Genomic DNA, 23452 nt, shown 5'->3' with positions numbered 1-23452 from the left:
TGCCCCGGCAAGAAACTACACTGGTCATTGTGAATCAAAGGAGTGACCATGCCACGTAGTCTCATAGAGGGAACTTTTGCAAGAATTTTGACTCCAACTTCCAGCATGGACAGAGGACGGTAGAAGCTGGGAGCCAAAGGGTCTCTACCCGGCTTGGGGAGCTAACAGTCTGCTCTTCGCACATAGGGGGTTATTACAACTTTGGAGGAGGTGTTAATCCGTCCCAAAAGTGACGGTAAAGTGACGGATATACCACCAGCCGTATTACGAGTCCATTATATCCTATGGAACTCGTAATACGGCTGGTGGTATATCCGTCACTTTACCGTCACTTTTGGGACGGATTAACACTTCCTCCAAAGTTGTAATAACCCCCATAGTGTGCAGCAGTGTCCCGCTCTCTCGAGGTTCCAGGAGCATTTCTCACAGATGTGGGAGAAGCAACTCTGAATATGTCTGCTAATATTCCACTGGCAGCCCATCCGGGTGAGGCGCCTTACTACTCTCCATCTCCCAGGCTGCTGCACCCACTCCTCCGACGAGAGCTCACCCTTGAGAGTCGCACCTTGTTCGATCATGAAGGAAGTGAAAGGCAATGATTCTAAGAAGTTGTACGCCCTCACCACTCTGCTAACCCCTTGTGAGCCATAAACTGCTGCAAGGTGATCCAACAAAAGAAGATTAATTGCAGTCTGTGATCTGAAATTGTGCCATTGTGGGCGTCCAGATTTATCAGTAGGTGTAATAACGGATGATAGTCACACCAAACCAGGTGGCCCAGCCTATCTAGGGTTTCTTCCACTGCTCTCTGGGCTGACAGTACCTGCCCATGCTGAGCCCCCAGTTTGGAAGCGTCTTGCTGGAGGGTCGTCTACCACCTTTCCTCTTCAAGCAGCTCTGCCTCTTGCCAGTGCTTGGAGCCCCTGTAACGTGACAAACACTCCCCTCTCCTCACTGCCTTCAGTGCATCCCACTATATACTCCTATGGGTCGATGTTAACCAGTTGGATTCGAAAGAGCCAGCAGTCACCGTTCTGAGCACCTCACGAAATAGAGAATCAGTAAGTTCCCCCGAGCGAAGGCGCCACAGGAGCACCAAGAGTCTAGCGTCACCCACTCCATCAGTAGTGATGCTTGGCCTGAAAGGAATCAACCAAGTATCCGCGACTGCACCATTTCTTAGAATATATCCGGTGTGGTTAAAAATATGTCTAGTCGACTATATGTGTCATGACATAGCATGTGTATTCATTGATGCCTGGGTGCGTCATGTGCCAGCTATCTACACATCCCACCTGATTGATCACCTCGCATAATGCAGCTACTATATTGGGCTTTGTGCCCGTCCTGGGAGGGTGACAGTCCCGACCACCATCCAGCACACTGTTAAGATCTCCAGCCCAGACTAGGGGAATCCAAGATAGGGGAGGAGTTCTTGTTGGAGACAAAGATAGAACGCCCCATCATCTGTGTTGGGTGCATACACATTCAGTAGACACACTTTGCGGCCATCCAGGAGGCAACACAACAAAAGGTGTCTACCCTCGACATCAGCCTTAAAACTGTGCATCTGAAAGGGGACCAGAGCTGCGATCCAGATAGAAACACAATGGGCATAGTTAGAGTATGTAGCAGAGTAAAATTGTCCCCTCCACCTCCTCTGTACCCTCTGGGTTTTGCTGCCCAAGAGGTGGATGTCCTGCAGAAGATCAATCTGTATGCTTTGCCTTCTGTAGTATGTTTTAATCGTATATCTTTTAATATTTGAGATAAGGCCCGAACATTCCAAGTCACCACCCCATAGCTTGTAGTCATGGACTCTTAAGAGACATGTTGTCCCACCCTGCTCCACCTTCCACTGCTGGGCAGCTGCTGCAACTGAACAACAATTTAAATAGAAAACCACCAATCCCACCCACCGGGTAAACAATCCAGAACAATATGTGCCTTCCCAAGCACCCCAGACTTGCTACATCCAGCCAAAGACTCACTCCACTATAAAAGTGTTATCTCCCAAGCAACTCAAAGTCCTGAGCCAACTGGAACCACAGTGATATAAATGGGGAGCCAGTACCTATCAATCTTGGTTGCCCGTCAATGGTGGGCTCAGGGTAGCCCTGTACACACTTCCTAAAAAAAAAAAAAAAACTCTCTCTTCTCTCTTCTCTCTTCTCTCTTCTCTCTTCTCTCTCTCTCTCTCTCTCTCTCCCTCTTCCCCCCCTCCCCCCCCTGTAGTGGTGTAAATTCACAACCTCCTCCCCGAAGTCAGTTTTCTGTTGCACCTATCTGTAATATTATGATCTACTACTCTGTTACACTGTTTGCATGATCACCATTTTCAGTCTGTTCACCACTCCATACCTAGGCTCACCCACTGTGTGAAACACAACTTAACAATATAGTCGGTCTCCCGGCACATTGGCAACTAAAGGAGGAGTCATGGGTACCTAAAAAGTACCAAAAGCCACCCCAGTGATCCAAGATCTTAAAAAAGAATTCCTCAGTGATTTGAAAAAAGTATGAAAAATAAGCCATGTTTAGTACAGTTTACATAGATATTGCTACACGGGTAGTATTGATCCAGTTGTGACCTGAAGGAGAGAGCTGCAGGCACCATGCTCCATTTCATGTGGTGCTAGCCTCCTGAGAGCTCAGGAAATGGTGAGCTGCGGCTGGCAGATTTCTGCCATCAGTGCCTAGGTGGCCTTTCTCCTGGATGGATTCCTGTCTGTATGGGGCAGATTAGGAGGCTAGAGGGGACCATGCAGGCAGGGACATGCACAGGAAAAATTTGTTTCTTCACATTCTATTTCACTAGGATCCCGGCGTCTCCTTTCACTTGATGACTCTTTGAAGGCTTTGCCTTTGACAGTAGAAGTTAAGTGTCTGGGTTTTGGAACAGCTCCCATCCTGTCTCAGTTGAGACACATTAGTGTCTTGGAACAACCTGCTTCTTTTTTGCAATGCGTGTCTCCCCTCACAAGAGACACACACACACTGTCATGCTCTAAAGATGCACAATCTGATAGAGTTGCAGATTCCTTACCTTTGAATTTCCTCAGACGTCAGACTGGACCTGGCGATTTTTTTTTCGAGCAGTACCTCTGCGCACCGTCGTTTGCGTCGTGCTCGCCGTGATGATGTCACGGTCGTATGTGGGCGCCACCCAGACGCGCTGACGTCAGTTCTTTTCTTTCCGCACCAGCCTACGCGCAGATCCGGAGAAGAGCTACCTCAGTCATTTTTTGACTACGTCATCCTTTTTGCTCTTTTTTTTAAGTCCGTGGATGCTTCGAGGGATGTCCCGCAAGACTGGATCCAAGCCCTGCGACTCCTGTCACCGAACTATGTCGGTGACGGATCCGCACCTCGTGTGCTTATGGTGTTTGGAGCGCGATCACAACCCGAAGTCATGCTCCGAGTGTTGGGCCATGAACCCGAAGGCTTTGAGGGAGCTGTCCCTAAAGCTCATGGCGTCCTGACACTCGTCTCCATGGCGCTCACAACGTTCAAGAGGAAGGTCTTGAGATCAGCCACCACTCTTCGTCCTCCAAGTCATCAGGACATTCACACTGTCGATCGGATGATACGGCGCGGGACGAGCATCAACGCTCTAGGCTTCTGTCAGTGGAGCCTTCTTCTAGGTCAGCTACACGATTCCCTGACTTCCCGGGAGCCGGAGCCACCGCCGCCCAACTCAGAGTTTTACGAGGCCAAGTGCCTCATTTTTAGGCGGCCCAACCCACCTTCGGGCTCAGGTGAGTCGTTTGGGGTGACTTCGGTTTCAAAGCTGTCGGCTTCGGCCTTGGCTACGGAGGGCCCCCCCGGATCCAAACGCGGATCTGTCCCGACGCTCTTCTGGTCAGACGTCGACGCTCCAGGTGTCGGTTGGGCCCACAATCAACGTCGATCCCATACTCATACCTGACAACCCGGAGCCGGAACAATTCCGTTCTCTATGGGCTCTCCTGGGCCCAGGGTTGATCCTGACCCGTATTCTTGTGGGTATGGATATGGGGAGAGTAAAGAGGGATCGACCCTTTAGAATACCCTTTAGAATACCAGCTTGACCCCCAAATGGACTGGGTGCAGGATTTGGGTGATGCCTTTGGACTAGACACCTCCCCTGACAATGGTATGCTCCCTCCTCCTGGCAACGGAGGAGGGTGCTTATTACTCTATGGTGGTGAAAAGGGTGGCTGAGGTCTTGGACCTCGAGCTTCCTTCTGTGGAGGTTAGGCCTAACATCCTTGCCGACGTGCTTCATCCGGGGTCTTCCTCTTCCGAGCCCCTTTTTACCCTTTAACGAAGCACTGACAGACGTCCTTCCCAGCCCCAGCACAGGGGCTCCCTTGAATAGCCCGCCGCCATCGGCCTGCACCGTCAGACCCAAAATTCCTGACCGAACACCCCACGCCTGAGAGCCTTGTCATCCAGGCTTCTTCTCCATCTGGCGCATTCCCTGCCACACCCCCGGATAGGGAATCAAAAAGACTGGCTAATTTGGGGAAGAAGTTGTTTTCTTTTAACAGTCTAGCGCTGCGGTCCGTGAACACTGCATGCCTTTTGGGCCACTATTCCCATACTCTCTAGGATACGGTCGCACAAGTGCTGCCTACAGTTCCAGAGGAGGCTCGGGCTGTCCTGTCCCAAGCCGTAACAAGTGGGAGGGATGCAGCTAAGTTCATGATTTGTTGTTGACTGGATACGACTGACTCTCTGGACAGATTGGTTGCATCGACGGTGGCATTGAGACGCCACGCCTTGCTGAGAACACCTGGCTTTTCTGGGGATGTCCAGCAATCCTTGATGGACATGCTGTTTGATGGCACACAGCTCTTCGGAGACAAGGCGGACTTGGGGCTCGAGGGCTTTAAGGATTCCTGAGCCACAGCCCGGTCCCCTGGCCTCACACCCGCACCTAGACCCCAGCAGTCCGCCTTTCGTGGCAACGGAAGGGGCACCCAACCACGTCCTTTTCCACCTGGCCACAGACCTGCGCATGCTGTACAGCCCCTGCGCGGATGCAGGATCCTATGTTCCTGGGGATCAGGGAGCCAGCGGGTCGCCCAGTCCACCCCTGCTCCCTCCTTAGCCTCCAAGCCTTCTTAGTCCGCAGGTACATCAGGAACCAGTAGGTGCAGGATACGCCATCACCTGCCCCAATGGCAAGCCATTACCTCGGACAGGTGGGTACTCCAAATTGTGTGAAGGGACTACTCCCTCCCCTTCGAGACATCTCCTCCAGCCATGCCATCTTCATACAGTCAGATATCGAAGGATCATATGGCGCTTCTCTGCGAGGAAGTCTAAGCCCTTTTGGCCAAAGGAACAATAGAGAGGGTTCCGCTTCCAGAACTAGGTCGTGGTTGCTATTCCTGCAACTTTCTGGTTCCGAAAAAGGACAAAGGTCTTTGACCTATATTAGATCTTCGGTCCCTCAATCGCTTCCTAAAAAAAGAGAAGTTCAAAATGTTAACATTGGCTCAGGTCCTATCTGCCCTATGTCCCTTTGGCCTTACCGGTGCCCCTCGGGTGTTCACGAAAGTGATGGTAATGGTGGCAGCTCATCTGCGCAGGTTAGGGGTCCCAGTCTTCCCCTACCTAGACGATTGGCTGTTGAAGGGTTCACTATCAACCTGCATCCTGTTGGTTCAAAATGCCAGATGGCATATGTAGGCTCTGCAGTGGGGCCTGAAGTTCCAGTGGGCGCAGCATCAGGGAATCTCTTCAACAAGGTCCAGATCTCGGAAGGGACTGCGAAAGACCTGCTGTGGTGGTTAACAAATCAGGATTGGGTCAAGGGCCGATCCCTCTCCTTTCCCCAACCAGATATTACAGTTGTGACAGATGTGTTACTTCTGGGATGGGGTGGCGACATGGGAGAGGCAGAGATCAGCGGTAACTGGTCTCTGGCGGAAACCGGTCTCCATATCAGTCTTCAGGAGCTCCGAGCGATTCGACTAGCAATGAAAGCATTTCTTCCCTCCCTCAAGGGGAAAGCTGTGCAGGTGTTCATGGACAACACCACCACCATGTGGTATTGCAACAAACAAGGCAGAGTGGGGTCTTGGACTCTTTATCAAGAGACCCTTCGTCTCTGGACTTGGCTGGAACATCAGGGCATTTCCCTGTTGGTTCAACACCTGGCAGGCTCCTTGAATGCCAGAGCAGACGAACTCAGCCGACGATGCATGGTCGATCACGAATGGCGTCTCCATTTGGAGGTGGCACAAGCTCTCTTCCTGCAGTGGGGCGAACCTTGGTTAGACTTGTTCGCCTCCGTAGAGAACGCGCAATGTCACCTGTTTTGCGCGTTGCAGTTTCCAAGGCAGCATTTGCTCAGCGATGCTTTTCGTCGCGAGTGGAACTCAGGCCTCCTGTATGCCTTCCCACCAATACTACTTCTCCCCAGAGTTCTGAAGATCATCAGACAAGACCAGGCCCAAGTAATACTGGTGGCTCCGGACTGGGCATGGAGAGTCTGGTATCCTGAGAACTTGAACATGGCCATAGCTCCTCCGAACAGTCTGCCTCTTCGGGAGGATCTTCTGACGTAGCAGCAGGGGAAGGTCCTCCTCCTGAACCTGTCAACTCTGCGACTTCTTGCGTGGAGATTGAGCGGCGACAGTTGACGTCTTTCGACTTGCCACCCAAAGTCTGTGACGTTATCTTGGCAGCCAGGCGTCCGTCAACAAAAACTATATATGCCTGTCCTTGGAAGAAATGTGTGGCATGGTCCATCGACAATTCTGTTGATCCTCTATCTGCTCCTCTCTCTCAAGTTCTTCTCTTTATTCTTCTCTTGCCCGGCAGGGTTTCACCTTGGGCACTCTTAAGGAATATCTCTCTGCTATCTCTACTTTCTTAAGGTTACCTGATCAGCCTTCTTTATTTAAATCTCCCATAGTTGGGAGGTTTCTTAAAGGCCTCACACATCTTTTTACTCCTATCCTATTCATCATGCCCCAATGGGATCTCAACCTGGTCTTAACTTACCTTACGCGTACCCTGTTTTAACGGCTTCACAACTGCCCTCTAAGGCTCTTAACTATAAAGACTGTCTTTCTAGTTGCCATTACTTCTGCCCCGCAGAGTTAGTGAACTCCAGGCTCTGTCATCTAAGCCACCTTTTCTTGCCATACACACTGACAAATTGGTGCTTCGCATGAGGGCTTCTTTTCTACCTAAGGTAGTAACACTCTTCCATGTCGGACAGTTCATCACGTTGCCTACCTTTTATGCACCCCCACATCCCTCTCATGAAGAGGAGAGACTCCACCATCTGGACCCAAAAAGAGGGTTGGTGTTCTATCTTGAGCGTACCAAAGACTTCCGGTTGGATGATCAACTCTTTGTGGGACATGTGGGTGCAAAGAAGGGGAAGGCGGTACAGAAGAGGACCATTTCAAGATGGGTACTCTTATGCATGAAAATGTGCTACGTTCTGACTAAAAAGCAACTCCCTGAAGGTTTGAGAGCTCACTCCACCAGAACTACTGCTGCCACCACAGTGCTAGCATGGGGCGTTCCAGTCCTGGATATTTGTCAGGCACCAATGTGGGCATCTCTGCACACTTTTACCAAGCACTGCTGCCTGGACAATTGGCCGTTCGGTCCTGCAGGACTTTTTGGTGTGATCTTAGTTCGCAGGCCCACCACCGGGGAATGGTATTGCTTGGGTATCTATTCAAAGGTAAGGAATCTGCAACTAGAAGTCTCTACCAGATGTACAAGTTACTTACCTTCAGTAACGAAATATCTGGTAGAGATATATTCTAGTTGCAGATTCCTTACCGACCCGCTCATCCTCCCCGCACTGCAAACTGATTTCTAAGGACAGAAACTTTCCCTTGAGCACCCAAAGGTTTGGCGCACCACTCTGGTTCTTCATGGCTCTGCGCTACTGGTGTGGAAAGTCGTGAAAAGAAACTGACGTCAGCGTGCCTGGGTGGTGCCTATATATGACCGCAACGTCATCACGGTGAGCACGACGCCCGCGGAGTCGACTGACGCCACCTGACGGCGCGCAGAGGTACTGCTCGAAGAAAAATTATCTGGATCCAGTCTGACGCCTGGGGAAATTCAAAGGTAAGGAATCTGCAACTAGAATATGTCTCAACCAGATATTTTGTTACCAAAGGTAAGTAACTTGTACTTCTTGCATTGTGTGGGTGTGTGTGTCAGAGGCTGACCTGCTCAGTAATACAACTCATACCAAACTCAACAGTGGGAGGGCAGCAGACCAGTCCCTTCTCTTTACAGATCCCTATTCCTCCTTTTTCTTCCAACATTGTAACATAGCTTAGACTATCAAATGACCCTAAAACATGTTTTCCTTTAGTGGCCTTCATATTCTTGCATTCTTTGTGTTGTTCAAGTATAATATACTATGAATCTCTATTTTTCAAAACAAAAAAACACTATTGAATGTTTTCTGATTTACTTGCTGATTTTTATACTATCCTTCTGAACGTATGTTTTTTCAGTTATTATACGTTTGGTATTTAACATGTTAATTTTGCAGCTTTACTTCTATTTTCAGAAGAGCAAGAGGAAAGGACATGAGTACACAAACATTAAATATTCTTTAACGGACCAGACAGCTGGGGATCAGAGTCCCTTGCCGCCATGTACTCCAATTCCAACTCCCACTCCAACCCTCCCAGAGTAAGTCAAATATTACATTAATGTGTGGTCACATGTTTTTGTTTCCATTTAACCTCCATCTTTTCTTCTGTGCCTTACTTAACAATGATTATTTTCAGTTTCTACAAGTCTTTTATCACCTCTTAGAAGCCATGGGATTCCCCAGCATATCTAGCCCATCACCCATTGTCCCAACGGTCCAATGGTGGGATTTAGGGCGAGATGTAGGTACTTTGCAAATTGCGACTTGCAATTTGCGAGTCCGAGTGACTCGCAAATTGCAACTCGCAATTTGCAATGCAGAACGGTGTCTCAGACACCGTCTGCGAGTCGCTATGGGGTCGCAAAGACCCACCTCATTAATATTAATGAGGTGGGTCGCAAATTGCGGCCCCATAGCGACTATGGGCACTCACTGACATGGAGGCCTGCTGTAGTCAGCAGACCTCCATGTCCGTGACTGTTTGTTAATAAAGCAGTTTTTTTTATTTCAAGTGTAGCCCGTTTTCCTTAAAGGAAAACGAGCTGCACTTAAAAAAAAATCCGAAACCTTTTGTTTCGGAATTTTTTCAGGGCAGGTAGTGGTCCCTTGGACCACTACCTGCCCTGAAAAAATATTTTGGGGTCCATTCACAAAGGGGAAGGGGTCCCATAGGGACCCCTTCCTATTTGCGAGTGGGTTACCATCCACTTCAAGTGGATGGTAACTGCGACTCCATTCAAATGGAATTGCATACCACTGGGAGTCGCAAATATGAAGGGAACACCCCTTCCTATTTGCGAGTCGGAAATGCATTTTGCGAGTCGGTCCCGACTCGCAAAATGCATTTCTGCATAGCAAACTCCGGTTTGCGACTCGCAAACGGCAATTTTTGCCGTTTGCGAGTCGCAAACTGGTTGCTACATCTGGCCCTTAGTTCCATCTACATTAAAAGGATGTCAGTGCATGCAGTTCACCTCTTCCACCTAAATTTTTCAATGTGTTCTTCAAGCATTTTATTATACATAGGTTCTGATGAATACATTTTCATGCAGACTCGTCACCTTATAAATTATCCTTTTTGGCATCAGACTGGTCTGGAAAATTCCCCAGCCTAATCACATAATTGATTTCTGCCAGGTGGTGCCATCTGGCTTTAGCCATGACAAACCTGAAATGTATTAAGTGTCAGTCATTATATAACCATCAGTTCCTATTTTTCTATCCCCCATCCAGGGAACTTACTTGGTGTCTCACTGTTGAAATTCCTCAGCATTTAGACAGCATCAAATCAAATCAAATCAAATCAGATCAAATGTCTTCCTTAGAATGTTCAGGGTCCAAGCCTTGTCACAGACGTTGTGCTTTTTTAATTCACATGACTGTTGCATGTGGTATCCTGGAACAGAGCATGACACTGTAGCCTGAGATTTTTGTGCATCCATGCAAACAAAAGCAATTAGGAGCTGGAGCCTAAGTTGTTTCTTGCTACAGCCCTCAGAAAGGCATCGATGTGATCTCCTTCATGCACTAGTAAGTATCCTGTATGTGGTCTGATGTCCTAAAATATCTTCCCATAAAAAACACCTTAGGAAGGAGAAGATTTTTTCTTCCTTGAGGAAACTGGTCCCGCTCCCATGATCGTCTTGACACCATTCCCCAAAGCTGAAAATGTCCTGCCCATTGTATATGATCCACATTGAAAAAGGTTTCTGGGTCAACAGGGCTGACCCGCACAGGTCAACACCTTCTTGGGTGCTATGCTGGAGCTGTTCAGGACAACTCCTCCACCCTTTGGGTTGCTCCACAGGGGGAGTACTTCCCTGTGGACTTGTTGACTCTTTTTCTACTAACATTGTTACATAGTTTAGACCATCAAATGACCCTAAAACATGTTTTCCTTCATATTCTTGCATTCTATGTGTTGTTTATGAATCTCTAATTGTCAATCCAGAGCCATGCCTCCATGGGTTCTAGTGCCTGCGAATAAGTCAAAACTTGCCAAGATGCTACTTCCCTGTTTAGTTGGATCCCCCTTCACTACGAACAGAGATATTATTCACTGAGGAGACAGTCCTGCCACTTTCAAAACTGTCACAGAAAATGATCTGTGTGGCAACGGAAAATGCTAATGCACACTCTAAAAATGTTTTTTTGGCAGTGCTCCTCCGTAGGACTCAAAGATTTGCCCAGATGGAAGAGATTGTAATGCCTGATAAAGAATATGGACATGGGTAGGATGATGATTCAGAGGACACTAAACTCTCTGCCCATTATAATACATATGCTGGCTTATACTTGTCATGCAACCAGAGCAGTGAGCCAAATAGTCCAATCGCACCTACCTCTTGTCCCAAAGTATTTTATAAAGTCGTACCCCAACCAAAGCACCTGCTGCTCCTATGGTGCAAATCAGAAGAGTTTAGGTTGTAATTGGCCAGGCACCGACAAGATTTTTTAAAACAAATTCGAATCATCCAATATATCTTTCCAATAATGCCTATATTTTCTCCAACAAACAAGAAGACAGCCAACGCGTTTCGTTTACCATCTGTGAACTTCCTCAGGGCTGTAAAGAACAAACATATATCCATAGCTGGTATTTGCAATAGAATACAACATCAAAGACTAACACTCAGCAATGAAAAAAGACAATATGTACAATTGTAAAACAAGCACATTAAAACAAATAAAACTAGTGTCAACATACATCTATATAGAATTATAGAGAAAATATTTAAATATACACTATCCCCTTTAGACATACAGATCACTAATAAACAAATGCCTTTACATAAGGCATAAGCCTAAAGAGCTTTTTGACCATCGATCCTCAAATGCCACCTTTTTCAGTAACCTTATTGTAGCAATTACGTCAGATAGCTAAGAGGTAACTAGCTATGGTGTAGGGGGTCTGACGACCTTTGCCTGGAAGAGTTGATAGATGGTTCAAACCCAACGTGTGACCTTTGGTGATGTGGGCAACATTTTAAATTAAGAAAATATGCAATGGACGTTTACAAAAAAATTTTGGGGCATAATAGGATTGTTTCTGGTTTAGAATTTTTTTACAAAAAGGATGATTTTTAATGCAAAGGGCATCTTGCTCTGCTGGATTCCCGGTTGCAGATCTGATAAACAGTTCAAGTTTGGCTCATAACTACAATGTTAAATCGAAACAGGCAGTGCATATATTTGACAATAGTTAATTTTTTTGACTGCTATGTGAATATGGAAAGGATAACAGAGGGAAATAAATATGAAATGCTTTACTTTCAGTGCCGAGTGCATTTTACTTTAAAGAGCTTTCGGTCACGTGAGTGCAACACAACATTTAAATAGGAGTGAAATTAGCGCCAATGCTCTTTTACCATGGTGTCCTGTAGAGTGTTTGTAACAGCTATGTGAGCTGCGTATCATGGTGTGGTCAGGTGAGAATGATTTAAAATGATGAGTTATTATGCATAGTATGCTCGAGGGTAACATTTCACCAGATGGCCTTTTGGGTTTTATACACTTGGTGGGTTTGTTTTTCTCTTGTAATAGGAAAGGATAAATTTTCAAGCTGCTTGAAAGTTGACTTGATTTAAACAACTGAATTAACCGCTAATACTGTCAGGCTTACATGGTAAGATATCTGTATATTTTTTAGTTGAGTGGACTTGTGAAAGGATTTATTTTCAAGTTGTGTGGAAGGCATCTTGATTTAAATGACCAAATTAAATGTTAACATTGTCAAGCCCATATGTTATGATCATTGTGAAGAAATAAGTGCCGGATGAATGCGGCCTATGCTCAAGCCTTTGAATCTTGTTATTAGTTGGGGAAGAGGTTTAGAGAACAATGAATGTTACTTCTAAGAGGGTTTCTCTCATAAAATATGGCTTTGTGATTTCATGAGTACTGGGATTGAAATTTATTACAGTTAGTAAGGGAGAATAATATGGACTTTTTATATTTGATACAATGTCTGGCACCGACATCAGGGCCGTTTCGGCGGCCCTTCGGGGCTTCCACTCTTCACCGAGGCCTGGTCGGCCCGACCACACCCGTCATCCCAGACTAATGGACCGGACCCCTTCCGTTTCTGTCCTAAGTGCCACGCAAAGTATCCTTATTCAGACCAGCACCGGGTCTGTAACCTGTGTTTGTCACCCGAACACAGAGAGGATACCTGTGAAGCTTGCCGAGTGTTCCGATAGAAAAAGACCTTGCGGGATCGACGCGCAAGAAGACTGCAAATGGCGTCGAAACCGAAAGAACAGCTCGACGTCCAAGAGGAGGAAAGTATCTCCATCCAAGAGATGGACTCGGATGAATCCGAAAGTGAACGACCCTCGACGGTGCAACGAACCATGAGTAAACCTGCCCCGTCCCAAAGTCAGGTTCATGCAAAAACACTTAAGGCCATGGGGACACCACCGCCAGCAGGCCATGGCTCAACCCACCGAAAAGAAGGTGACCAAATATCGGCACTGAAAAAGGCCAAAGAGTTGCCGAAGACTTCCGACTCCGGTCGAGAATCCGGCACCGAATGATCTCGACACCGAGTGATCAAATCGACTAAAGCCCGAAAAATCTCCTCGGAACCGAAAAAGACTTTTATTGCAGAAACTTCGGTACCGAAAAAAGCGGCGTCGGAGCCGAAAAGATGCTCTTATACAGAAGAGCAAGGACTTTTCAGCCTACTCAAGGAAAGACATCGATTCGAGCAAGAGTTAGGTATGGAAGAACCTGACCATACACAAAGGAGGTTACATATCCAAAAAGAGACTGGCAAAATACAGACTTTACCTCCACTCAAATCAAAAAGGAAGCTTGCATTTCAGGAGACAGAAATGCGACCTAAGGCAAAAGTGGTTAGAGACAAATCACCACCACCAATGGTCGCACCACAACCGTCCCCACCACACTCACCACAACTGTCACCAGTGGGAACACCTATAATGCAGTCACCCACACATACTGGGATGACACAGGATGATGCTGATGCATGGGACTTATATGATGCGCCAGTATCGGATAATAGTCCAGAATGTTATCCAACAAAGCCGTCACTACCAGAAGACAGTACTGCATATACGCAGTGTAGGAAGTTGGCTCTGTATGTACTATTTCAAAGTAAGGAATTGTATGCACAGAGTCCAAGGGTTCCCCTTAGAGGTAAGATAGTGGCAAAAAAGAGATAATACTAATGCTCTATTTTGTGGTAGTGTGGTCGAGCAGTAGGCTTATCAAAGGAGTAGTGTTAAGCATTTGTTGTACATACACATAGGCAATAAATGAGGAACACACACTCAGAAACAATTCCAGGCCAATAGGTTTTTGTTATAGAAAAATATATTTTCTTAGTTTATTTTAAGAACCACAGGTTCAAATTCTACATGTAATATCTCATTTGAAGGGTATTGCAGGTAAGTACTTTAGGAACTTTGAATAATTACAGTAGCATATATACTTTTCACATAAAACACAAATAGCTGTTTTAAAAGTGGACACTGCAATTTTCACAGTTCCTGGGGGAGGTAAGTTATTGTTAGTTTTAGCAGGTAAGTAAATCACTTACAAGTCTCAGGTTTGGGTCCAAGGTAGCCCACCGTTGGGGGTTCAGAGCAACCCCAAAGTTACCACACCAGCAGCTCAGGGCCGGTCAGGTGCAGAGGTCAAAGAGGTGCCCAAAACACATAGGCTTCAATGGAGAGAAGGGGGTGCCCCGGTTCCGGTCTGCCAGCAGGTAAGTACCCGTGTCTTCGGAGGGCAGACCAGGGGGGTTTTGTAGGGCACCGGGGGGGACACAAGTCAGCACAAAAAGTACACCCTCAGCAGCGCGGGGGCGGCCGGGTGCAGTGTGCAAACACGCGTCGGGTTTTCAATGGTTTTCAATGAGAGACCAAGGGATCTCTTCAGCGGTGCAGGCAGGCAAGGGGGGGGGCTCCTCGGGGTAGCCACCACCTGGGCAAGGGAGAGGGCCTCCTGGGGGTCACTCCTGCACAGAAGTTCCGTTCCTTCAGGTGCTGGGGGCTGCGGGTGCAGGGTCTTTTCCAGCCGTCGGGACTTTAGGTTCAGGCAGTCGCGGTCAGGGGGAGCCTCGGGATTCCCTCTGCAGGCGTCGCTGTGGGGGCTCAGGGGGGACAACTTTGGTTACTCACGGTCTCGGAGTCGCCGGAGGGTCCTCCCTGAGGTGTTGGTTCTCCACCAGTCGAGTCGGGGTCGCCGGGTGCAGTGTTGCAAGTCTCACGCTTCTTGCGGGGAGTTGCAGGGGTCTTTAAATCTGCTCCTTTGAAACAAAGTTGCAGTCTTTTGGAGCAGGGCCGCTGTACTCAGGAGTTTCTTGTCTTTCTTGAAGCAGGGCAGTCCTCTGCGGATTCAGAGGTCGCTGGTCCTTTGGAAAGCGTCGCTGGAGCAGGTTTCTTTGGAAGGCAGGAGACAGGCCGGTAGGACTGGGGCCAAAGCAGTTGGTGTCTTCTGTTCTTCCTCTGCAGGGGTTTTTCAACTCAGCAGTCTTCTTCTTCTTGTAGTTTCAGGAATCTAAATTCTTAGGTTCAGGGAAGCCCTTAAATACTAAATTTAAGGGTGTGTTTATGTCTGGGGGGTTAGTAGCCAATGGCTACTAGCCCTGAGGGTGGGTACACCCTCTTTGTGCCTCCTCCCAAGGGGAGGGGGTCACATCCCTAATCCTATTGGGGAATCCTCCATCTGCAAGATGGAGGATTTCTAAAAGTTAGAGTCACTTCAGCTCAGGACACCTTAGGGGCTGTCCTGACTGGCCAGTGACTCCTCCTTGTTATTCTCATATTTTCCTTCGGCCTTGCCGCCAAAAGTGGGGGCCGTGGCCGGAGGGGGCGGGCAACTCCACTAGCTGGAGTGTCCTGCGGTGCTGGAACAAAGGGGTGAGCCTTTGAGGCTCACCGCCAGGTGTTACAGCTCCTGCCTGGGGGAGGTGTTAGCATCTCCACCCAGTGCAGGCTTTGTTACTGGCCTCAGAGTGACAAAGGCACTCTCCCCATGGGGCCAGCAACATGTCTCGGATGTGGCAGGCTGCTGGAACCAGTCAGCCTACACAGATAGTCGGTTAAGGTTTCAGGGGGCACCTCTAAGGTGCCCTCTGGGGTGTATTTTACAATAAAATGTACACTGGCATCAGTGTGCATTTATTGTGCTGAGAAGTTTGATACCAAACTTCCCAGTTTTCAGTGTAGCCATTATGGTGCTGTGGAGTCCGTGTTTGACAGACTCCCAGACCATGTACTCTTATGGCTACCCTGCACTTACAATGTCTAAGGTTTGGCTTAGACACTGTAGGGGCACAGTGCTCATGCACTGGTGCCCTCACCTATGGTATAGTGCACCCTGCCTTAGGGCTGTAAGGCCTACTAGAGGGGTGACTTATCTATACTGCATAGGCAGTGTGAGGTTGGCATGGCACCCTGAGGGGAGTGCCATGTTGACTTACTTGTTTTGTTCTCCCCAGCACACACAAGCTGGCAAGCAGTGTGTCTGTGCTGAGTGAGGGGTCCCCAGGGTGGCATAAGATATGCTGCAGCCCTTAGAGACCTTCCCTGGCATCAGGGCCCTTGGTACCAGGGGTACCAGTTACAAGGGACTTACCTGCATGCCAGGGTGTGCCAATTGTGGAATCAAAAGTACAGGTTAGGGAAAGAACACTGGTGCTGGGGCCTGGTTAGCAGGCCTCAGCACACTTTCAATTCAAAACATAGCATCAGCAAAGGCAAAAAGTCAGGGGGTAACCATGCCAAGGAGGCATTTCCTTACACAACACCCCCCCCCCCCCAAACGAAAGAGGATGAGACTAAACTTTCCCAAGAGAGTCTTCATTTTCTAAGTGGAAGAACCTGGAAAGGCCATCTGCATTGGCATGGGCAGTCCCAGGTCTGTGTTCCACTATAAAGTCCATTCCCTGTAGGGAGATGGACCACAACAGTTTTGGATTTTCACCTTTCATTTGCATCAGCCATCTGAGAGGTCTGTGGTCAGTCTGAACTAGGAAGTGAGTACCAAAGAGGTATGGTCTCAGCTTCTTCAGGGACCAAACCACAGCAAAGGCCTCCCTCTCAATGGCACTCCAACGCTGCTCCCTGGGGAGTAACCTCCTGCTAATGAAAGCAACAGGCTGGTCAAGGCCATCATCATTTGTTTGGGACAAAACTGCCCCTATCCCATGTTCAGAGGCATCTGTCTGCACAATGAACTGCTTGGAGTAATCTGGAGCTTTTAGAACTGGTGCTGTGCATATAGCTTGTTTCAGGGTGTCAAAGGCCTGTTGACATTCTACAGTCCAGTTTACTTTCTTGGGCATTTTCTTGGAGGTGAGTTCTGTGAGGGCTGTCACAATGGATCCATATCCCTTCACAAACCTCCTATAGTACCCAGTCAAGCCAAGGAATGCCCTGACTTGAGTCTGGGTTTTTGGAGCTGCCCAGTCCAGAATAGTCTGGATCTTAGGCTGGAGTGGCTGAACTTGGCCTCCACCTACAAGGTGTCCCAAGTAAACCACAGTTCCCTGCCCTATCTGGCATTTGGATGCCTTGATAGAGAGGCCTGCAGATGGCAGAGCCTTCAAAACCTTCTTCAGGTGGACCAGGTGATCCTGCCAGTTGGAGCTAAAGACAGCAATATCGTCAAGATAAGCTGCACTAAAGGACTCCAAGCCAGCAAGGACTTGATTCACCAACCTTTGGAAGGTGGCAGGGGCATTCTTTAAACCAAAGGGCATAACAGTGAACTGATAATGCCCATCAGGTGTGGAGAATGCTGTCTTTTCTTTTGCTCCAGGGGCCATTTTGATTTGCCAGTACCCTGCTGTTAAGTCAAAGGTACTTAAGAATTTGGCAGCCCCTAATTTATCAATCAGCTCATCAGCTCTAGGAATGGGATGGGCATCTGTCTTGGTGACAGAATTAAGTCCTCTGCAGTCCACACAAAACCTCATCTCTCTCTTTCCATCTTTGGTGTGAGGTTTGGGGACTAAGACCACTGGGCTAGCCCAGGGGCTGTCAGAGTACTCAATCACTCCCAATTCCAGCATCTTGTGGACTTCCACCTTGATGCTTTCCTTAACTTGATCAGACTGTCTGAATATTTTGTTTTTGACAGGCATGCTGTCTCCTGTGTCCACATCATGGGTACACAGGTGTGTCTGACCAGGGGTTAGGGAAAAGAGCTCAGCAAACTGCTGCAGGACCTTCCTACAGTCAGCTTGCTGTTGGCCAGAGAGGGTGTCTGAATAGATCACTCCATCTACTGAGCCATCATTAGGGTCTGATGACAGAAGATCAGGGAGAGGCTCACTCTCAGCTTCCTGATCCTCATCTGTTACCATTAACAGATTTACATCAGCCCTGTCATGGAAGAGCTTAAGGCGGTTCACATGGAGAAGTGTGGCTCAATGGTTAGAGCGGCAGACCCTGAAGCAGAGATCTGGCTCAAGACCAGGGTTCAAGTCCCGCTTCGGCAGGTCTTGGGCTCAATTCCCCTTGACCAGATAATTCTCGCCTCGGTGCCTAATCTAATTCATGGGTCCCACTCTGCAACTCTGGGCAGCGTGCTTAATCTCCACAACGGCCCCAACAGCGCTTGGATGCCTGGCTTCACCCTGGGGGTGCTCAGGAGTGGGCGCCTCACAGGGAAAAGCCAGGAGGGGTTCCATAGCGGTATGAGTACAGCGCCTTGAGACCCTAACGGGTGAGTAGTGCGCTATACAAGTGCTAATTTACATTTACATGGATCACCCTCTTGGGGCTCCTGCTTGTGCCCAGGTCTACCAGATAGGTGACCTGACTCTTCCTCTCTAGCACTGGGTAAGGGCCACTCCATTTGTCCTGAAGTGCCCTGGGAGCCACATTCTCCAAAACCCAGACTTTCTGCCCTGGTTGAAATTCAACCAGTGCAGCCTTTTGGTCATACCAACACTTCTGGAGCTGTTGGCTGGCCTCAAGGTTTTTGCTTGCCTTTTCCATGTACTCTGCCATCCTTGAGCAAAGGCCAAGTACATAGTCCACTATGTCTTGTTTAGGCTCATGAAGAGGTCTCTCCCAGCCTTCTTTCACAAGAGCTAGTGGTCCCCTTACAGGGTGGCCAAACAGAAGTTCAGAGGGTGAGAACCCTACTCCCTTCTGAGGCACCTCTCTGTAAGCGAAAAGCAGACATGGCAGGAGGACATCCCATCTCCTTTTGAGTTTTTCTGGGAGCCCCATGATCATGCCCTTTAATGTCTTGTTGAATCTCTCAACAAGGCCATTAGCTTGTGGATGATATGGTGTAGTGAATTTATAAGTCACTCCACACTCATTCCACATGTGTGTTAGGTATGCTGACATGAAGTTGGTACCTCTGTCAGACACCACCTCCTTAGGGAAGCCCACTCTGGTAAAGATACCAATGAGGGCCTTGGCTACTGCAGGGGCAGTAGTCGACCTAAGGGGAATAGCTTCAGGATACCTAGTAGCATGATCCACTACTACTAGGATGTACATATTTCCTGAGGCTGTGGGAGGTTCAAGTGGACCCACTATGTCCACACCCACTCTTTCAAAGGGGTGTAGGAGGCTGGACTGGCTTGTAGTGAGTACCAAGGGGTACTTGCACCTTGCACCAGGCCCAGTTATCCCTTATTAGTGTATAGGGTGTCTAGCAGCTTAGGCTGATAGATAATGGTAGCTTAGCAGAGCAGCTTAGGCTGAACTAGGAGACGTGTGAAGCTACTACAGTACCACTTAGTGTCATATGCACAATATCATAAGAAAACACAATACACAGTTATACTAAAAATAAAGGTACTTTATTTTTATGACAATATGCCAAAGTATCTTAGAGTGTACCCTCAGTGAGAGGATAGGAAATATACACAAGATATATATACACAATAGCAAAAATATGCAGTATAGTCTTAGAAAACAGTGCAAACAATGTATAGTTACAATAGGATGCAATGGGGAAACATAGGGATAGGGGCAACACAAACCATATACTCCAAAAGTGGAATGCGAACCACGAATGGACCCCAAACCTATGTGACCTTGTAGAGGGTCGCTGGGACTATTAGAAAATAGTGAGAGTTAGAAAAATAACCCTCCCCAAGACCCTGAAAAGTGAGTGCAAAGTGCACTAAAGTTCCCCTAAGGACAAAGTAGTCGTGTTAGAGGAGTAATGCAGGAAAGACACAAACCAGCAATGCAACAACTGTGGATTTCCAATCTAGGGTACCTGTGGAACAAGGGGACCAAGTCCAAAAGTCACAAGCAAGTCGGAGATGGGCAGATGCCCAGGAAATGCCAGCTGCGGGTGCAAAGAAGCTTCTACGGGACAGAAGAAGCTGAGGTTTCTGCAGGAACGAAAAGGGCTAGAGACTTCCCCTTTGGTGGACGGATCCCTCTCGCCTTGGAGAGTCGTGCAGAAGTGTTTTCCCGCCGAAAGGACGCCAACAAGCCTTGCTAGGCGCAAATCGTGCGTTTGGCATTTTTGGACGCTGCTGGGGCCCAGGAGGGACCAGGAGGTCGCAAATTGGACCTGAAGAGAGAGGGGACGTCGAGCAAGACAAAGAGCCCTCACTGAAGCAGGTAGCACCCGGAGAAGTGCCAGAAACAGGCACTACGAGGATGCGTGAAACGGTGCTCGCCGAAGTTGCACAAAGGAGTCCCACGTCGCCGGAGACCAACTTAGAAAGTCGTGCAATGCAGGTTAGAGTGCCGTGGACCCAGGCTTGGCTGTGCACAAAGGATTTCCGCCGGAAGTGCACAGGGGCCGGAGTAGCTGCAAAGTCGCGGTTCCCAGCAATGCAGCCCAGCGAGGTGAGGCAAGGACTTACCTCCACCAAACTTGGGCTGAAGAGTCACTGGACTGTGGGGGTCACTTGGACAGAGTCGCTGGATTCGAGGGACCTCGCTCGTCGTGCTGAGAGGAGACCCAAGGGACCGGTGATGCAGCTTTTTGGTGCCTGCGGTTGCAGGGGGAAGATTCCGTCGACCCACGGGAGATTTCTTCGGAGCTTCTGGTGCAGAGAGGAGGCAGGCTACCCCCACAGCATGCACAAGCAGGAAAACAGTCGAGAAGGCGGCAGGATCAGCGTTACAGAGTTGCAGTAGTCGTCTTTGCTACTATGTTGCAGGTTTGCAGGCTTCCAGCGCGGTCAGCAGTCGTTTCCTTATCAGAAGGTGAAGAGAGAGATGCAGAGGAACTCGGATGAGCTCTTGCATTCGTTATCTAAAGTTTCCCCAGAGACAGAGACCCTAAATAGCCAGAAAAGAGGGTTTGGCTACCTAGGAGAGAGGATAGGCTACTAACACCTGAAGGAGCCTATCAGCAGGAGTCTCTGACGTCACCTGGTGGCACTGGCCACTCGGAGCAGTCCAGTGTGCCAGCAGCACCTCTGTTTCCAAGATGGCAGAGGTCTGGAGCACACTGGAGGAGCTCTGGACACCTCCCAGGGGAGGTGCAGGTCAGGGGAGTGGTCACTCCCCTTTCCTTTGTCCAGTTTCACGCCAGAGCAGGGGCTAAGGGGTCCCTGAACCGGTGTAGACTGGCTTATGCAGAATTGGGCACATCTGTGCCCAACAAAGCATTTCCAGAGGCTGGGGGAGGCTACTCTTCCCCTGCCTTCACACCATTTTCCAAAGGGAGAGGGTGTCACACCCTCTCTCAGAGGAAGTTCTTTGTTCTGCCATCCTGGGCCAGGCCTGGCTGGACCCCAGGAGGGCAGCTGCCTGTCTGAGGGGTTGGCAGCAGCAGCAGCTGCAGTGAAACCCCAGGAAGGGCAGTTTGGCAGTACCAGGGTCTGTGCTACAGACCACTGGGATCATGGGATTGTGCCAACTATGCCAGGATGGCATAGAGGGGGCAATTCCATGATCATAGACATGTTACATGGCCATATTCGGAGTTACCATGGTGAAGCTACATATAGGTAGTGACCTATATGTAGTGCACGCGTGTAATGGTGTCCCCGCACTCACAAAGTTCAGGGAATTGGCTCTGAACAATGTGTGGGCACCTTGGCTAGTGCCAGGGTGCCCTCACACTAAGTAACTTTGCACCTAACCTTTACCAGGTAAAGGTTAGACATATAGGTGACTTATAAGTTACTTAAGTGCAGTGTAAAATGGCTGTGAAATAACGTGGACGTTGTTTCACTCAGGCTGCAGTGGCAGGCCTGTGTAAGAATTGTCAGAGCTCCCTATGGGTGGCAAAAGAAATGCTGCAGCCCATAGGGATCTCCTGGAACCCCAATACCCTGGGTACCTCAGTACCATATACTAGGGAATTATAAGGGTGTTCCAGTAAGCCAATGTAAATTGGTAAAAATGGTCACTAGCCTGTCAGTGACAATTTGGAAAGAAATGAGAGAGCATAACCACTGAGGTTCTGATTAGCAGAGCCTCAGTGAGACAGTTAGTCACTACACAGGTAACACATTCAGGCACACTTATGAGCACTGGGGCCCTGGGTTACCAGGGTCCCAGTGACACATACAACTAAAACAACATATATACAGTGAAAAATGGGGGTAACATGCCAGGCAAGATGGTACTTTCCTACACAACCCCCCCCCCCCCCCCAAACGAAGGACAATAAGACTAGCCATGACCTGATGAGTCTTCATTGTCTAAGTGGAAATATCTGGAGAGTCCATCTGCATTGGAGTGGCTACTCCCAGGTCTATGTTCCACTGTATAGTCCATTCCCTGTAGGGATATGGACCACCTCAACAATTTAGGATTTTCACCTTTCATTTGTTTTAGCCAAAGTAGAGGTTTGTGGTCTGTCTGAACAATGAAGTGAGTGCCAAACAGGTATGGCCTCAACTTCTTCAGAGCCCAGACCACAGCAAAGGCCTCCCTCTCAATGGCAGACCAACGCTTTTCTCTAGGGGTCAACCTTCTACTAATAAAAGCAACAGGTTGATCCTGGCCCTCAGAATTAAGTTGTGATAGGACTGCCCCTACTCCTAATTCAGATGCATCAATTTGGACATAGAATTTTTTAGAGTAACAAGGGCTTTTCAGGACAGGTGCAGAGCACATGGCCTGCTTCAGCTCCTCAAAAGCTTTCTGACAGCTTGCTGTCCATAATACCTTTTTAGGCATTTTCTTGGATGTGAGGTCATTAAGAGGGGCTGCAATGGAGCCATAGTTCTTAATGAACCTCCTGTAATACCCAGTGAGGCCTAGGAAGGCTCTCACCTGAGTCTGAGTGGTAGGGGGAACCCAATCAATAATAGTTTGGATTTTCCCCTGAAGTGGTGCAATCTGTTCCCCACCAACAAGGTGTCCCAGATAAACCACCTTACCCTGCCCTATCTGGCACTTTGAAGCCTTGATAGTGAGGCCTGCCTTTTGCAGGGCCTCCAAAACATTCCATAGGTGGACCAGGTGATCATCCCAGCTGGAGCTAAAGACAGCTATATCGTCCAAATATGCTGCACTGAAAGCTTCCAGCCCTTGCAGGACTGTGTTCACCAACCTCTGAAAAGTGTCAGGTGCATTTTTCAAACCAAAAGGCATTACAGTAAACTGGTAATGTCCTCCAATGGTAGAAAATGCAGTCTTAGATTTAGCATCTTCTGATAATTTCATCTGCCAATACCCTGCAGTCAAATCAAAAGTGCTTAGATACTTGGCAGATGCCAGTGTATCTATAAGCTCATCTGCCCTGGGTATAGGGTGAGCATCAGTTTTGGTTACCAAGTTGAGACCTCTATAGTCTACACAAAACCGCATTTCCTTCTTTCCATCTTTAGAATTGGGTTTTGGTACCAGTACCACAGGGGAAGCCCATGGACTGTCAGAGTGCTCAACCACTCCTAGTTCC

At 48.4% G+C, this 23452-nt stretch overlaps 1 protein-coding gene across 1 annotated transcript in view; it reads left to right on the top strand.

The window, feature by feature from the left end:
- Positions 1–23452, top strand: part of PTPN11 (protein tyrosine phosphatase non-receptor type 11) — a 477212-nt gene that overhangs the window by 400619 nt on the left and 53141 nt on the right. The window contains exon 14 of the mRNA XM_069214808.1: positions 8546–8670. Within this exon, the coding sequence (XP_069070909.1) occupies positions 8546–8670 (125 nt within the window). The remainder of the gene's footprint in view (positions 1–8545; positions 8671–23452) is intronic.

Source organism: Pleurodeles waltl, chromosome 11, assembly GCF_031143425.1.
Source record: "Pleurodeles waltl isolate 20211129_DDA chromosome 11, aPleWal1.hap1.20221129, whole genome shotgun sequence".
Lineage (NCBI taxonomy): Eukaryota > Metazoa > Chordata > Amphibia > Caudata > Salamandridae > Pleurodeles > Pleurodeles waltl.
Note: the sequence above shows the minus strand (reverse complement) of the source record. Positions and strands in the feature narration are given on the sequence as shown.